The sequence below is a fragment of the Prorops nasuta genome, unplaced genomic scaffold (assembly GCF_024137725.1).
Source record: "Prorops nasuta isolate Cenicafe-Biocafe unplaced genomic scaffold, Cenicafe_Pnas_1.2 PNAS00009, whole genome shotgun sequence".
Classification (NCBI taxonomy): Eukaryota; Metazoa; Arthropoda; class Insecta; order Hymenoptera; family Bethylidae; genus Prorops; species Prorops nasuta.
In genome coordinates, this window is record NW_027116806.1 from 3,735,390 (window position 1) to 3,753,858 (window position 18,469).

The window sequence follows — 18,469 nt, forward strand, 5'->3', positions numbered from 1 at the left end:
CATATATGTTATATATATACGCTGTTTCCTCCGTCGTGAATCTCGCTCCAGCTATTTTTTTTACAGCTACTTACCAGTTATAATATCATCGGTATACTCGTGAAACGCACGGTGAAATATGCCCATACGAAAAGAATGGCATGGCGGAGTGTTTGAATTATGCTCGGCTTCTGCTTGTAATGCGAGACGTGCTTATATACGTTTATATATATATATATATATATATATATACATATACATAGAGTATAACGGGATGCGATAAAATATGGCTGTCCACTCTTTCATTTTGACATAGTTATAGAACTCTTTGGGGTGCCATCAGAACTCTAGTTAAAAATCGACAATTAAAAAAAAAGCGAGGGAGCACGTGAGGATCGTGGAGTACGCGCGTGCCGGCCGGCAGTTGGTCGAGGAGGGGAAGGTGAAGAGGGGGGATTGACAAGAGATAAACCTCAATGGTGAAAACTCGCTTAACTTATCACGTGCCCAAAACTTTCACACAACCAAGCATTTCCTCTTTTTTCAAACGTGCAAATGTCAACTACAAATTTATCCCTTCATGCAACAAACGAGTGTTTGAATCCCTCTTATCTCTAGCTTCAACCAACGATAAAAACAAACTTTCATTAACGCGAGCAGTGTAAGAGTCGACGACCTGGCGCAATTCATCGCAAGTTTTGTCTTTCTCTAAGAGTTTCTTATTCAATTGCTTTATTTGAATCTCAAGTTTGTTGATAATTCCATTATATGCATTCAATTCATTCGCACCACTTTGCGTTAAATCTGCAATTGATTTCTCCAGCAATTTTTCTTTTTCTATATAATTTGATATTGTATTTTGAGATTCAACTAATTTTGCACGTAAATATTTTTCTTCATTTTTAGTAGAGTCGACGACCTGGCGCAATTCATCGCAAGTTTTGTCTTTCTCTAAGAGTTCCTTATTCAATTGCTTTATTTGAATCTCAAGTTTGTTGATAATTCCATTATATGCATTCAATTCATTCGCACCACTTTGCGTTAAATCTGCAATTGATTTCTCCAGCAATTTTTCTTTTTCTATATAATTTGATATTGTATTTTGAGATTCAACTAATTTTGCACGTAAATATTTTTCTTCATTTTTAGTAGAGTCGACGACCTGGCGCAATTCATCGCAAGTTTTGTCTTTCTCTGAGAGTTCCTTATTCAATTGCTTTATTTGAATCTCAAGTTTGTTGATAATTCCATTATATGCATTCAATTCATTCGCACCACTTTGCGTTAAATCTGCAATTGATTTCTCCAGCAATTTTTCTTTTTCTATATAATTTGATATTGTATTTTGAGATTCAACTAATTTTGCACGTAAATATTTTTCTTCATTTTTAGTAGAGTCGACGACCTGGCGCAATTCATCGCAAGTTTTGTCTTTCTCTAAGAGTTCCTTATTCAATTGCTTTATTTGAATCTCAAGTTTGTTGATAATTCCATTATATGCATTCAATTCATTCGCACCACTTTGCGTTAAATCTGCAATTGATTTCTCCAGCAATTTTTCTTTTTCTATATAATTTGATATTGTATTTTGAGATTCAACTAATTTTGCACGTAAATATTTTTCTTCATTTTTAGTAGAGTCGACGACCTGGCGCAATTCATCGCAAGTTTTGTCTTTCTCTGAGAGTTCCTTATTCAATTGCTTTATTTGAATCTCAAGTTTGTTGATAATTCCATTATATGCATTCAATTCATTCGCACCACTTTGCGTTAAATCTGCAATTGATTTCTCCAGCAATTTTTCTTTTTCTATATAATTTGATATTGTATTTTGAGATTCAACTAATTTTGCACGTAAATATTTTTCTTCACCTTTAGTAGAGTCGACGACCTGGCGCAATTCACCGCAAGTTTTGTCTTTCTCTAAGAGTTCCTTATTGAATTGCTTTATTTGAATCTCAAAATACAATATCAAATTATATAGAAAAAGAAAAATTGCTGGAGAAATCAATTGCAGATTTAACGCAAAGTGGTGCGAATGAATTGAATGCATATAATGGAATTATCAACAAACTTGAGATTCAAATAAAGCAATTGAATAAGGAACTCTTAGAGAAAGACAAAACTTGCGATGAATTGCGCCAGGTCGTCGACTCTACTAAAAATGAAGAAAAATATTTACGTGCAAAATTAGTTGAATCTCAAAATACAATATCAAATTATATAGAAAAAGAAAAATTGCTGGAGAAATCAATTGCAGATTTAACGCAAAGTGGTGCGAATGAATTGAATGCATATAATGGAATTATCAACAAACTTGAGATTCAAATAAAGCAATTGAATAAGAAACTCTTAGAGAAAGACAAAACTTGCGATGAATTGCGCCAGGTCGTCGACTCTTACACTGCTCGCGTTAATGAAAGTTTGTTTTTATCGTTGGTTGAAGCTAGAGATAAGAGGGATTCAAACACTCGTTTGTTGCATGAAGGGATAAATTTGTAGTTGACATTTGCACGTTTGAAAAAAGAGGAAATGCTTGGTTGTGTGAAAGTTTTGGGCACGTGATAAGTTAAGCGAGTTTTCACCATTGAGGTTTATCTCTTGTCAATCCCCCCTCTTCACCTTCCCCTCCTCGACCAACTGCCGGCCGGCACGCGCGTACTCCACGATCCTCACGTGCTCCCTCGCTTTTTTTTTAATTGTCGATTTTTAACTAGAGTTCTGATGGCACCCCAAAGAGTTCTATAACTATGTCAAAATGAAAGAGTGGACAGCCATATTTTATCGCATCCCGTTATACTCTATGTATATGTATATATATATATATATATATATATATAAACGTATATAAGCACGTCTCGCATTACAAGCAGAAGCCGAGCATAATTCAAACACTCCGCCATGCCATTCTTTTCGTATGGGCATATTTCACCGTGCGTTTCACGAGTATACCGATGATATTATAACTGGTAAGTAGCTGTAAAAAAAATAGCTGGAGCGAGATTCACGACGGAGGAAACAGCGTATATATATAACATATATGCACGCGAGACCTCGACGCAGCATCGTTCGACAAAAAGCGGTGTAACGTTTAATGGATCTCGCGGAGGTAACTCTCGTACTACGACTGAAATGAGTTTTACGCGCAAAGCAGAAACCGGATTATAATGGCTCGATTGGGTTCTCTCATGAAAATTAGTTCATAAGTACCCATTGTACCGGTGTATAACGTCTTATCGAGAATAATATCTCCCTCATGACTTATTTCAAATTTACATTTACCAAGCGTCAGTTGATCATCTTCATAACGAGGTCCAAAAGCACGATCAATCAAGTTATCCCTATCAGTCAGAAGTAATTTAATATACTTGCCAGGGATCGGATGTGATTGAATATGTTGAAAGACATGTTGAAACAAGCCTGGTTCCTGTTTTTCATCAACATTTAATTTTTCTAGCAAACTTTTTTTTGAATCGGGCGACGGTTGATCGGTTATAGAAGACTCGTCGTCGTCGTCGTCGGTCACGAAATCCAATGGATTCGTAATAGTTTCACTAATATTACTACTACTAAGATTCTTTGCTCGTTTATGCGGTGTCGATGTGAAATAGGCTCCCCTCTTCAATTTATCGTTGTATTTGACAAACGAACTATTATTATTATTATTTGTGTTATCCTCCGTTTGCGAAACGAGTTTCTTCAATGGTTCGACTATCGGCTTGAATGTCTCGTTCAAACTGCTCTCCATTATCGCCTTCTCCGATTTCAAGGCACGATGCTTGTCGCGAATGACCTCGCTCGTCTTGGCGATCCTCTTCAGAAGCGATTTTTCATCCATCGCGATGCTGTATAAAACAGCTTTCCCCCGAATTGAACGGTTTTTAACCGACCTGTTGCGATGCTGTATTCTCCCCGAACCGACACGGGTTTTAACCGACCTGACACGGTGATCCGAACAGCCTGCGCTCCAGTATCAAACTGACACTCAAGGCCGTGATCGTGAAACCTTACCGGCATGATTATCGACATTCACAAGGCCGAAACCTTACCGGCAAGGTCGAAACCTTACCGGCCTGACAAGACCGTTCACTCGATCGTGGCGTACTCGTTGAAACCTTTGCGATAACGACCGTTCCTCAGAGAGCTATCCTTGTCTATTACTAAGAAACCGTAATCGCGACTCCAACAGGTCGAACACAATGTGAGAAATTTCTCATACGACATATCACTGTTGACGTGATCGTTGAAAATATGCTTCAGATTAGTTCCATCCTGCTTAAATATTATTAGCAAGTTTGCGTTATCTCGTATCAGATGCTTCGGTATTTTCGCATAAGTCTGACAGAGGTAGAAACAATCGATGTTGGAATGTCTACCCATGCAAAAGTAGTCCCTTATATTGTCCTGCTTGTCGTTGGCCACATCGTCGAATATGAAAATGGAATTCGGCTTTGCATCCGCGACGTTCACAACCTCGCAATTGTTGGAAAATTGAAAGTAACCGATTTCCTCCGTTTCCTGCAGAAGCTGCTCCAGATATCGATACTTCGGTTGCTGGAGCGATTTCGAGTAGACGTACAGGTTCTCGAATCTCACACCGTGCGGACTCTCTATGAGGCTCAGCAGCACGTTTGTCTTACCGCAATTCGACGGACCGCAAACTATGCAGCGTATCGTAGATGGTAATAGCGATCCGTGACGTTTTTTTTTTATTTGCGCGGTAGCATTGTGAGCATCCAAATTTGTCACGCGAATAGTCGGCACGTGCTTCACGAAATGCATCCTCGCTATTAACCTTCGGGAACAGCCGTATCGTTCATTTATATTTCGCGAATTACGGAACTATTCGGTCAGTTGCCATTACGATGGCGTTCATGCTAGTCGTCGTCGATTCTCTGCATAACTTGACGAATCATCAGCTCGAACACATACCGAAGATCGTATTGCTCGAGTACTTTCCAGACAGTATCGCGAGTGTGTGGGAAAGATTACCTCGGCACATTCGCGCGGACTCGGATGTGCAGCAATATCAATATTGTTTGCAACACTACAATCTACCTGATACCACTCACCACGACGGACCACCGAGACGGATAAAAGACTGTTACGTTTGTCAGCAAGAGAAGCAGTTGCTCTAAATGTCTGGATCGTTCTTCAATAAAGTCTTGAAAAAATTGCCATTTGAGCTGCACGTGCCCGGTTACAATTATTGCGGACCCGGCACTCGACTTCGCGAAAGATTGGAGCGCGGCGATCGTGGTATAAATCCGCTGGACGAGGCCTGCCTCGATCACGACTTAGCATATTGGCACAACGAGGATCTACCGGAGCGTCATCAGGCCGATAAAGTGCTAGCGAGGAGAGCGCGTGAACGTATTAACGCAAGAGACGCGACCTTGGGTGAACGCGCGGTCGCCGCAGCCGTATGGGCATCGATGAATGCTAAGCGTAAACTTGGCTTGGGATTACATAATAATAATATTGTTGCGATGAAGAAAGCAGTAGCGGCTAAAAAAAAGAACAACAACAAGAAAAAAATTGGTATTACGAGGAAGAGAAGAATTCGAATGCCGAGGAAACGGGGTGGTATAATACCTATACTTCCACTACTAGGTGCAGTCGGAGCATTGGCAGGTGGAGCATCGGGTATAGCGAGTGCTGTAAACCGTGCAAAAGCTGAGAGAGAACGATTGCGGGAAATGCAACGTCACAATCGCGCGATGGAAGCGTCGCGCGAGAGAGGCCGAGGTCTTTATCTGAAACCGTACAAGCGAGTCGTCGGAGCGGGTATCCGTGGAAAAAAAAACAAAAAAAAAACAACAAAAAAACGGTCGAGGAAGAAAATGAATGAGGGAAAATTTCGTCGTCGTCGTCGCGATGCTCTCCCGGATTCAGGTCCTACTAGTAACGTACAATTGGCACTCATCTGCCGATGCATACCATACTTCCGTGGAGTCTTTATGCGCACATCTCTGCCGCTAGACGGGCCGCGGTGCAACGAGTGCGCGATCGTGAATCTCGACGATCAATGCGGTCCTGGTACCCACTGGGTAGCCTACGTCAAGCGTAACGACATCGTCCTATACTTTGATTCCTTCGGAAATTTGAAACCGCCGAAAGAATGTGTGCGTTACTTTGGCCCTAACGTTACAATCTACTACAATCATGATCGATATCAATCGTACGATAAAAGCAATTGCGGTCAGTTGTGCGTGAAATTCCTGCGAGAACAGATACTTTGAAAAAAAAAAAAATGTCTTTCACCGTGACATTATCGGATCGTAAATCAGTATTAAATTCAGATTTCTTTCCCCCCATCAATCTGCAAGACGATCGGTACGAGATCGGTCTCGTGGACATGCAAACGTACAACTCGATAGCCAATGTGGACGAGACGAATAATAAGTTCTACTACGACAACGATAAGGTACTGACGATACCCAGAGGCTGTTACGAATTGAGTGCGATAAATGAGTATTTGCAGTCTCAAATTTCTGCGAGACACGAAATTCAAGACGACATTGACAGCGTTATTCTTCTACGAGCGAATAACAATACACTGAAGAGTGAAATATTCTGCAAATATTCGATTGACTTTGGAAAACCGAATAACATTGGCTCGCTACTGGGCTTCTCGTCGAATCGCGTGATCGAGCCGAACGTCCAGGCTGAATCCGACGATACCGTGGACATTGTGAAAACAAATATTCTACGCATCGAGTGCAACATTGCGGGTGGTGCGTACACCAACGGTAGACCACGACACATTATTCACGAGTTCTTTCCCAGCGTACCACCGGGCTATAAAATCTCGGAGGCACCGAAAACCGTCATTTATCTACCGGTCATCGTCAGAGTAATCGACCGTCTCACGTTACGTATCCTCGATCAGGACGATCGTCTCGTAGACTTTGGACGTGAAGAAATTACCATAAGATTACACATTAAGAAATGTTAATTTACAAAAGTAGTAGCGAGGATTATAAAGCGGTGAAACTGGATGAAACGTTCGCTAGTCGTTCGTCCTACGTGGAGTCGAATACACCGGCTCGGAGTGAAAATCGCGACAAGAGGAGCTTCCTGCTAACGAGAAGAAATATCGAATTTTTACAATCATTGGGATTCACCGTGAAGAGATTGGGCGAAGGTAGTACATAGTGGAACAATGGCAGATCCCTTGAACGTCACCGCACCGCTGACCTACGACAATCGCATCACGAAAATGGAGATGCATGCCTACAATCCGTATGCGAACGCCTCGTTGGCGAACAGCGACGAGATTCGCATTCCCATACAGCAGCAAGATTTGATACTACTGCCGTGCGAGAGTTATCTCTACGTCGAGGGCCAGCTGGTGGAGGGTACGCGTGACGCGAGCGCCACCAACGATGATACAGTTACGCTCGACTGCAATTCCGCGGCTTTCCTCTTCGACGAGATTCGTTATGAATTGAACGGTATCGAGATCGACCGATGCAGAAACGTCGGTATTACCAGCACTCTGAAGAATCTCGTTTCCCTGAGCACCGAGGAGAGCGCCAGTCTACGTCATTCCGGATGGTTCGTCGCTACGGCCAGAGACCGGCTCAAAAAGGAGGAGGCTGTTAAGAATTTCAGCTTTTGCGTGCCCCTGAAAATACTGTTGGGATTCTGCGAGGATTATCGGCGAGTCGTCGTTAACGCGCGTCACGAGCTCGTTCTCATTCGCGCGCGCGACGATACAAACGCCATTTACTCGGCGGTGAAAATCACCGATTCGTCGATCAAGCTGCTACGAGTGCAATGGAGAATACCCCATGTGACCCTGAACGAAATTACGAAACTCCAATTTCTCGGTATCGTCGAGCAGGACAAGAGTCTGTCACTCGCTTTTCGCGCCTGGGAACTTTACGAGTATCCCCTTCTGCCCAAGTCGCAGCGACACACGTGGTCCGTGAAAGCGTCCACGCAATTGGAGAAGCCGCGATACGTCATTCTGGCGTTCAGAACGAACAAGAAGAGTAATCAGCACGAGGATGTGCTGAGATTTAATCATTGCAAAGTCCTCGATGTCAAACTCTATCTGAATTCCGAATCCTATCCGTACGATCGTCTCGACACTGATTTCACGAAATCCCGCTACTCCGTCCTCTACGACATGTATGTAAAGTTTTTCACCTCCTATTACGCTGGTGAGAAACTCGGGAGACCCATGCTCGACTATACGGACTTTTTGACGTACGGGCCGCTCTTCGTCATCGACTGCTCGCATCAGAACGAGTCCATAAAAACCGGCACGGTCGACGTTAAACTCGAGATCGAGTGTATGGAAATCATTCCGGATAATACTACAGCCTATTGTTTAATCATACACGATAAAATTGTACAATATAATCCTCTTACGAATATTGTTAGAAATGTAAGTTAAAAAATTATTGTTAGAAATATAAGTTTATAAAAAAATAAATAAAATACTTTCTTAAAGTTCTTAATGTTTTATTCCTAAATTCTACATTATGGGAGATTAAACGTAGGGAATAAATAAATATTAATAATTATAAGCATCAATTAATTTTTTATTTTTAATACAAAATATCTATCAAACTTTACACTTAAATTCCACGTTGTGGTATTTTCCTCCTTTGTATAGCATTATTAAATTTTTGGCTGTTGCAGCCTTTTGCAGCTGCTGCAACTGCTCCGTATCCTCCGCCAATTTTGCCATTCTCCCTGGCAGGAATACCCAATCGGCTGTTGGCAGCTTTACAATAATTTTTATGCCATATTTTGTCTTAATTATTTCAACTTCAGATATTTCGTATTCGTCATTTTCCGTTAAGCTATCTAATTTAACGAATTTTTTTGGAATGACACTTCCCAATTCATTGATCTTATTGAAGTTCATTTTTATCTCTATGAAAAAATTAGTCTCATTAGAGTAAAAAAAAAAAATCAATTAAATAATGCATTTACTAATCGAATGAAAAAGAAAATCCTTACCTTTTTTTTATTTATGTAAGAATCAAGTTTATTTTTAATGCGTTCAAACACACACAAACTTATTTTTTCTGAATAGTTCAAGCACGCGTGGTACGACTATGCAGCTCTCGTTTAACAGACTGACTTTTTATATGAACGATATTATCATATATTAAGCGTATGCAATGTTTGGAAGGGGTAATTTTTGTTTTTTTTCTTTCTTACTTGCGATAAATTTCCATTGTGATTGACCTATAGGTTTATCACAGTATAACACAATAGGGAAAAATATCTATGGATATCTCTATATACGGGGAGGGTATAGTGTATCCTTTAAGAAAGAAAGAATGGACTCCTAATGTAATTTCATATTGAAAACAAACGATAAAGACTCTCTCTCTCTCTCTCTCTCTCTCTCTCTCGACGGGATTTCTTCAGAGGATTCATTCAGTCCTCGAACCTACAGCAGTACACGTTGAAAGAGCAAAATATTAAAAATGGAAAGTGAAAAGTGTTCTGTGACGATAAATCGTGCAGAAGAGGAGGAAACTGCAGCAGAATCTATGCAGGATTATATTAGGAGAATTAACGATTCTCATGAACGCTATTTTCGAGAATATGAAGCGATGCTTCAGCGAAATATGCATTGTAAGTACTTATTTTATTAATTTTTAAAAGAAGAAAACCCACCCATACATAGAATCATGAAATAATCTTACAACACACATACGAAAAAAAAAAAAAAAATTTAATTTTTTTTCCTTTTATTTTTTAGCAGCTATTGATTTAGAGAAGGAGGAGGAGGAGGAGGTGATTTTTGTAAGTATACTTGATTTGTAAAGTAGTTATTACAATATTAAAAAAAGTTTTCAAATATGTCCTAGGTGAAAAATAGTAGCACGCAGACGGAACCTATTTTCGCAAAAACAGAGGCTACACAAATGGAACCTGAAATGGATTTAACACCACATTATTGGTGTACTAATTGTGAAAAGTATGGTCACCTAAAAATTAATTGTACACTTCCAGAGTGGTGTTCCATTTGTAAACAATACATTCATCATACTATCGAATGTATGAAAAACTTTTAAAAATTGTAAATAAAACCAATAAATATATTTTTACTTAAATTTGTGTTTCTTCAATACCTTTCCATCCATCCACTTTACAAAATAATATTCTGCGTTCCTTAATACTTCAATAAATTATAATTAAAAAAAAAAAAAAAGTCCCTTTTTTCTATCTTACGAAAAAAAAAAAAAAAAAAAAAAAAATATGGGGGAGCGATCACTGGATCGCTCTCTACGAGTATTCTCTCTCTCTCTCTCTCTTTCTCCAAAGCGTCTACACTATTCGCCTTAAAAGAAGTCAGTCGCGCGGGCACCCAGGAGCGTAAAGACTCGGTTGGGCACCCCCCAACTCTCATCCCAGGAGCGTCAAGATTCGCTTGGGCACCGCTCTTTAAGGAATTTAAGGTAAAAGGGGGAGGCCACATTTGTACCCCCCCACCAAAGGAGTCAGAGGGGGGATACACGCGACAACTATCGGTAGTTAGCGATACCGACAATCATCGATGGAATCTCTCTCTCTCTCTCTCTCTTTCTCTCTTTCTCTGCGTCCACTGCTTAACGTAAGAGGGGGGGGGGGGGCCCACGTGTGTACCCTACGAGTTTAACGTCGGGGGAGGAGGATGCGCATGCGCACAACCGCTCGAGGAGAGGGGGCAATTCCCCTACTTCCCTTGCCCCCGCGGGACCCCGACCCCCTCGTCACCCGGTCATAGAACCATCCTAGCTACTCTACTTGCAGATCTATTAGCATCTCTTAAACTTCGAATATAATCACGACACTTGCGTACCCACTCATGATAACTATGCTGATTTCCTAAATCAGGACTCTTGAGAACATGATTCAAACAATAACTCTCATCCTTAGCTGCTCTAAGTAGAAGACACTGTATTTGTGCAATTTTTGCAAAATTTTTCTGCAGCGTGCCTATAGGTGCGTTGCGATTAGAGATTCTGAGTTTATGAATGTATTCACGACACTCGCGTACCCACTCGCGATATTCTTCTTGCGTTTTCAAAACTCTATTTCGTAGAGACATCTTTTGTTCTTTTCTTCGAGAGGACTAATCAGGAACTGAGGAAAAGTGGGTGGGAAACTGAGCTTGTAACGTAGGGGTCTGTTCCCTGTAGTTCCAACCCCAGTATAGGTTATTTTAGTAATAAGTAGAATAGTTAGAAATAAGAAATTATAAGAAAAGTGTTGAATTAGCTGTTTCGACACCGGGACTTCCGGTCACTTGGCGGGGCACGAAGCTCGAGATCGTTGCTCAATGCTGACACCCAAAATTCCCGGCTGGGTGCGTAATGTTCGGACGACGATCAACGACCCGACCTAGTGAGATGTAGGCTGGAAGGTGTTGCGAGACACAGGAGGTCTTGCACCACCTCCCCCAAAATTTTCGCATTTATAATCAGCTCCGACCGACCAAAAGTTAGTTATCCTGTGCATCTCACTGCCGCGAGTCGCGTCCGAACATTACAGAGCAGATAGCTCAACACTTCTCTTCGCCCGGCCAACGAAGTGCTGATAGTTTAAGTATTAAATTAATTGTAACTCGCATCAACGCGACTTTAGAAATAAAACAACTACGATTTAAACCGACAATCTTTTACGACGACTACCGCAACCATACAACCTGCCCAATCTTACAACGACCACAGCCGTCCAGAAATTAGCCTACATCTTACGACAACCACTGCCACTATACAACAAGCTGAACCGTAAGACCAAGCCGAAATACCATTGCCAGTCAGACAAATCTGAGCTCAAACGAAGAGACATTTTCTCTTCTATTTAAATTACCACGAATCCCGCTGACCTTGTCGATCTTTCGCCGCTCGAAGACCGACGTTTCGATTGTATCGTCGGCTCTGTTAACGCAATTCAGCAGTGTCTCTCCTGACCCAATTATATTTGGGAGCCATTTGAGCCACGCCGCTTTGCTGACATAGCGTCTAACGTAACAAGCTCTTCAGATAAAGGATCTCTGAAACACTTCAGGGGGTAAGAGAACATTGAGGACAGGTAATGACATGTTAGAAAATAGATGCAAGCGTTTTTCAGTTATACATATATTTCAGATTTTTGCTCATACATATATTTCATATAATAGACATTTTTTAAGACACATACATCTTCATGATTCAAACATGCTGGAAGATGTGAATTATGCAAGCTATCTTCTAAATCAAAATCTCCCCACATAAAATTATCTACATTAGTTATTTCTAAATTACAAATATCTCTTAACCAATTTGTATTTTCAATTCCTTTCACAAAAATCTCATCATCATCATAAATATACTTCCTTATAATATCTTTATATTTATAGTAGGCTGAGTAGCCATCCGCCCAATTTAAGCCGTGATAATTTAGAAAGGACCAGCTAAAAAGAAACATTATATTAAACAAAAATAATATATATTTTTTCTTTTTCATATACTTACTCTGACCGCTTTCGCTCCTCTTCACTTAGCCACGAATATGAATAGGGCGGTGAAAATAAAATATGGAACACTTTTTGTTCTTGTACAACAGCAAATTCTTTGATTATAAATGACCTATTCGTCAAACGGAATCCTTGAAAATCAACGAACGTTGGTGCCATTATGCCTACGTTTTTTATACTAAAATAATTCTATTTAAATATGCATGTTTCATGACAATTTCTCCCTCTCTTCAAGCTAATTGTTCTTCATCCCTCCTACTATCCTCACCATAGGTCAAAACTATCTCCCACTATACGTAGCATAGGTCATGAATATTCTCTTGAGGACCAATGATGTTTCCGTTCTTCCAAGAATGGCAGGTCAGTCATTTCCCCACCGTAGGACAAAAGTATTGTCAACCCTTAAAGCATCTTAGAATTACCGCCCACTACATGTAGCATAGGGCAGAAAATATTCTCTCTTAGAGCCAATGACGTTTCCGTTCTTCTAAGAGTAGTATAGGCATCTTCCTACCGTAGATTAAAAATTGTTGACACCTCCCTAACAGTGCTTAAAAGCTCGAAGAAATCATAGGACAGGCATCAGTATTGCTTGAACGTTTGCTTCGTACGACAAATAACATTCCATTTTAAAAATGTCAATTGATTTTGACGGGTTTATGATAAACAGAAAGTTTGTGTATAAAGAAGTGGCAATTAAATACTTAACTACGGCAAATACGAAATACGGTACATTTCCTGTTCGTGAGCCGTATAAAAGTTTATCAATTAAGGACCAAAAAAGCGTAAATTTCGTCTTCAAAAATATTCACGGGATAAGATATTGCAACACAGGACATGAACATTATAATCAAGAAGATATTTAAAAATTTGTGAATAGCATAAAATTGGATTGTGAATACCCCCTAGTAGCGTATAAAGGGGGACATGTAGAACGGGATGTTCTATATTACTTGGATATCCCAAATATAAATTTGGAAAGGTTTGGTTGTCCAAAATTTGATAATTTGATAGCCACTATAAAACCTTGCAACACCCCGTGTAAACTACACGTAAAAATGTTTACCGATCATACGAAAAAGCCTATACATTGTGTATATCAAGAGGTAAACGTTTTCGCACAATGGGTACAGCAACAAATAGATGTGAGTATCAAATGTTAAACTTACAATTAGTAAAATATTAACTGGATTTCTCTGTTTCAGATGATTGAATAAAATATATATTGATATAAGTTTAATTATTAGTTTAATTGTAAACATTTAATTTTATATATTTGTATAAATTTATGTATATTTGCTTCATTTTTGTGTATCCGAACAATTATAAGTTTCTATCATTTACATAAATTTAATTTATATTTGTTTAATTATAAGTTTAATTGTAAAAACATTTTATATATTTGTATATATAAATAAATTCCATCTGGCAGGCACATGCAACTCTTCTACCAATTGTTTCTTCTCCTCACTTCCCATGAATATTCCACTACGTATTATGTTTACACTAGCTCATCAATCACTGGCGATAATATAAGTTTCTTTAAAGCATAATTCCAATCATTTTCTCTTTTCTTCTCATTGGCAGTCGTGATTTCCTCTTTTTGGTGCTCATTAGAGATATAATTTGCAACAATTTTCAATCTACCATACATATCTTTCCGTAATGCCTCAACTTTTCGATCCAATTTATTTTCAATATAATCGACTTTATCATTCAATTGATTAATTCTTTCACTAATATCATTAATTTTTTCATCAATTTCATCAGTTTTTTTCAACACAGTTGTAACTTTTTCCTGAAGGCGGTTACATTTTAGGTAATAGTGAGTTAGCTTTTCACTGTATTCAAACAATTCCCTCATTAAGCTATCACGTACAGTCATCGAAATACGTAACAGAGCAGCCATATTCACAGCACTTGTCTCATCAGTAACATCACATTCTAAGTTTGAAATTATTTTCTTCTTGGCATTAAATGCATTCCTTCTTTTATCAAACTTTAACGTATCATTGTCAATTTGGTGGGAATAATTTCTCACTTTACTTGTATTGAAACCAGATCCAAATTTATTTATCGACATAGTGAAGTAGTACGTTGAACTGAGAAAATCTTGAAACTGCACACAATCTCTTTTATAAGATACCTAGGTTTAGTAAGAGCTAGGACTAAATAAGTTGTCCTAGCAAAAAATGTTAATATTCATGAAATTGATGTTAAATTGTTATTCTCCCACATAGGGGAGACTATTAAAATTATATCCTTCCATTTAAAGGATATTTTGTAATGCGCTGCATAGGTTTAGTTAAAAAACCATGCAAAGTTATAATTCCATGCTCGATGGAAAGTTAATTCCTTGCACGATATCAGCAACTTATCACAATAGCTATCTACAATTTAACTAACGAGAAAAGGGGAGATTGCGGTAGCCACCTAGCGGCAATTACTGGTACTATCAATTAAATTGAACTAGTTCACCCGTGTGTGTAATTACGTAATATTAAAATACCATTAGCGCGAAAGAAGATTAAGGAAGGCAGTCACCTAGCAGTGACTACTGGAACTAGCAATTAACTCAAGCTAGTTTATCTGTGTAGCAGAGTCGGAAATAGTTAGGCTACGTAAGGTAACTAACCATCGACTTCGAAGGGTGAAAAAACCTTCCCTCAACTAGGGTCCCCGTAGGATAACTAACCAACGGTACCATAGGGTGAAAAATACCCCCTCCCTAACCAAACTCGATCCCACTATAAGACCCTTTCCTTCCTCATCCCCACCACTACCATACTAAGAGAGTCTTATCTCCACCCATCCCCCTTCCACACCACAAAACAGCTTCCCCCACTCCCTGTCATCGGAACCGCATTGCTACACTACTGGCGCGCGAGGTGTCAGCGCGGTAAGGAGAGGGGATGGGACTCGCTGCCTGGCGCTCACGGCGCGGCGCGGTAACGGGAAGGAATTGGATGGTCGCTCAGCGGGGAGACTGGGTAAGGGGACGGTAGGAGCGTCGCGTAAACAACCGCGCTCGGCAGGAAGGTTAAAGAGAGAGGGCATTATAGGCATTCGGGCATGGGAGCGTAAAGGATAGGGCAATAACAGTTTTCTAGCTCATGTGGGAGCAGGGAATCGGTCTTATAAGCTACTAATAAAATTTACCATTGGGAATATAATATTTTATCCTAAATAAACTACAACCTAGAAACATTCGCCCAATTCTCAATCATACCATTCCCCAAAAACATTTACTCTCCTTCCGTGGATGGCAATTACAATATCCCTTAAGCGGGTAACTATATTACCATCATACGGAAGGTTCATCTATGCTCACTCACTCACTCACAAGCATACTCAAGGGGACGGGAGGCGCTAAGGGGGAGGAAGGAGAACCAAAAGAATTATGTATTTCTGTAACGTGCTTCTACCACGTTACAATATATATATATATATATACACTGAGAAAAAAATATAGTGTTATCAAATGAAACGTAGTTGGCTCAACTATGCCGTGAGGTTAAATACGGCGAATGAAATAAGGGTTTTGCTTCAACCACCAGATATAGTTGAGAGGTTTCGTTGTCTCAACTACGCGAATAAATTAATATAATAAATTCCGTATTAACAGGTATGTTTTAAAAGTGTTGTAACATGGTTAAAGTAATTTCCTATTACTTCATAAATAATTAATTCAAATACTAGGAAGATTATTAATTTAATTAAAAATGAGCTTCTTATGATATAAATGAAATGTAGGATATATAAAAATAATTACTTTGAAAGAATAGATAAAAATGTTTAATTGCAGTAATGAAATATAACTTTGAACCAAATAAATTTATCATTATATAAATTTTTTTTCACACACACACAGCAAAAAACATACGTAATATTAGTAACTCTGTATGAAATTCTCTCTCTCTTTCTATATTTTGTACTTCATATTATTTTAAATTTGTATAGATTTTCACATACACGTGTAGATTAACATATATTGTCATTGGTATGAAAGGTCCTATAATATCACAGTAGCATGTATATATATATTTTTATTTGATTTATAAGTGTATATATATAATCACAACTTACCTTCTAACTGAACTATATACTTTTTCCTTGTGAAAAAACCACAACCTTTGACGGGATTCGAACCTAGGATCCTGTGGTTACTAGTCCTACATTTAACCCACTCGGTTATTTGCTCCTTAATAAAGTATAAGCTTAGAATTGAATTTACTTATAATTAATATTGTATACGTATTACGATGATAATATAGGACGAGATTAATTGAGCACTCCTTAAATCAGGTAAAGACAATAGTTTGCAAATAAAGAAAAATTCATTTTATTTAAATTTAATTTATTATAATCTTCTTTAATAATTGTTATTATTTAACAAATAATATAATTTTTATTTGAAACTAAATACACATCTTTAGGCTTCTTAAAAACTAAATTCTTATACATTATATAATTCCATTCTGTTGTTAATTCAACTTCAAACGCATGAAAGTGTTCCTTAAATTCTATAGTTTTCATTATTAAATATATGAACATGATATCATCACAATTATTTAAGAGAATATATTTAATTTGTCCAAATTTATCCTTTTCTATTTCACTAACACTAAGCACCATTTCATCTTCATATTTAATACCATCTAATTTTATCCATGGAGTATTATTAAATTCATCAATTAAAATAGAATCTGGTAAACTATGTTTGAAAGCATCAAAGTAACGAAGACTGTTTAAATTAATTGTATTTAATGGTCCAATTAATAATCGTTTTTCAAATCCTGTTTGACATAGAAACTTCTCTGTTAGCATTATTTGATTTTTTAATGCCAAACTGTAACAAATATTTACACGGGATCTGATTACAGAAGAATGTTCTTTCATAATTTTATGCTTAGCTTCATATCTAATACAGGATAATGGCCAAAGAGGTCCTATTTTACGAATGATACTTGGGTAATGTAAGAGAAAATGGAACTTAGGCTTTAAATTGACGGAGAAAAAATTTTTAAATGTTTCCAAATGAATACTAATTAATCTCTCTAGCTCTTCAATACCTGCTTCATCGATACAATCATTCAATAAAATACACATTATACATCGTAGCTGCATAAATATTTTCCAAGCTTGATTATCATCAGGGACTGTATCACCGATAATGAAACTTAACAAATAAAGCAAATTATGCATTTCTGAAGAAGAACAAATATAATAACTATTTGAAAGATGAGTTTTCGTAAATTGAGGAATAAACTTATTTGTTATAGTTAATCCAAAACAAAAGAATTTTAACTTTTCATTAAACTTTTCCAATGAAAATAATTTATTAATATTAATAAGATAGTTTAAAATTAAAGGTATTTCATATCGACAAATTCCCTCTAGGCAATCATGCATAATGTCACAATATAGATTATCCATAACATGAAAACAGGATAAACTATTAAACAAACAATCTTCTTTTACACCAGCTGTTAAATGTTCCACATCATGTGTATAATTTTGGAGATTACGAAGTTTTGTCTTATTTTCTTTAACCTGTATCTGCATTATGTCTTTATGCTCGCGACAAAATCTACAGTAAAAATTAGAGTTAAAACTTTCATGGAAACCTAATATAGAGTGAAGTCCCAGATTATCTCCGCATATTAACGCCGTAGCAAAAAATATTTGCTTAGTCCCACTTTTAGTTTCTATAGCAATTCCTTTTTCTTCCAAAAATTTTAACTCATTTACTACCGGTTTAAATACATTTATCAGAACATCTTTTCTATCTATAACTCTACAGGGCGTTTTTCTAACGGCGGCATATAGGAGATTCGTGTTAGTTGACTGTAGCACTCAGTTTGATCGAATCCTAAAGCATTGATTGGTCAGTTTCGCGTAGTGCCAACCTACAATTAGTTGTCGCCAACACAGTAATAACATAACTGAGACGAGCCACCATTTTGGTGTGTAATAATTTCACACGTGTGTTTCGCAAGTAGAAAGATGATAGAA

The 18,469-nt window shown here is 38.0% G+C and overlaps 1 protein-coding gene across 1 annotated transcript; it reads right to left on the reverse strand.

The window, feature by feature from the left end:
* Window positions 1–541: 541 nt before the first annotated feature.
* LOC136776180 (putative leucine-rich repeat-containing protein DDB_G0290503) lies at window positions 542–17,281 on the reverse strand. Its single transcript, XM_066731560.1, has 2 exons — window positions 17,078–17,281; window positions 542–1,936 (listed from the first exon to the last, which is right to left on the reverse strand). The coding sequence occupies exons 1-2, from the start codon at window positions 17,279–17,281 to the stop codon at window positions 542–544; spliced, it is 1,599 nt and encodes a 532-aa protein (XP_066587657.1).
* Window positions 17,282–18,469: the final 1,188 nt, after the last annotated feature.

Bases quoted from the DNA above. Each gene is read 5' to 3' on its own strand.
- LOC136776180 (XM_066731560.1), bottom strand. From the start codon at position 17,281: ATGCTAACAGAGAAGTTTCTATGTCAAACAGGATTTGAAAAACGATTA. The intron at 1,937-17,077 runs GTTAGTGAAATA...TTGTATTTTGAG, and splicing joins AAGATGAAATGGTGCTTAGT to ATTCAAATAAAGCAATTCAA.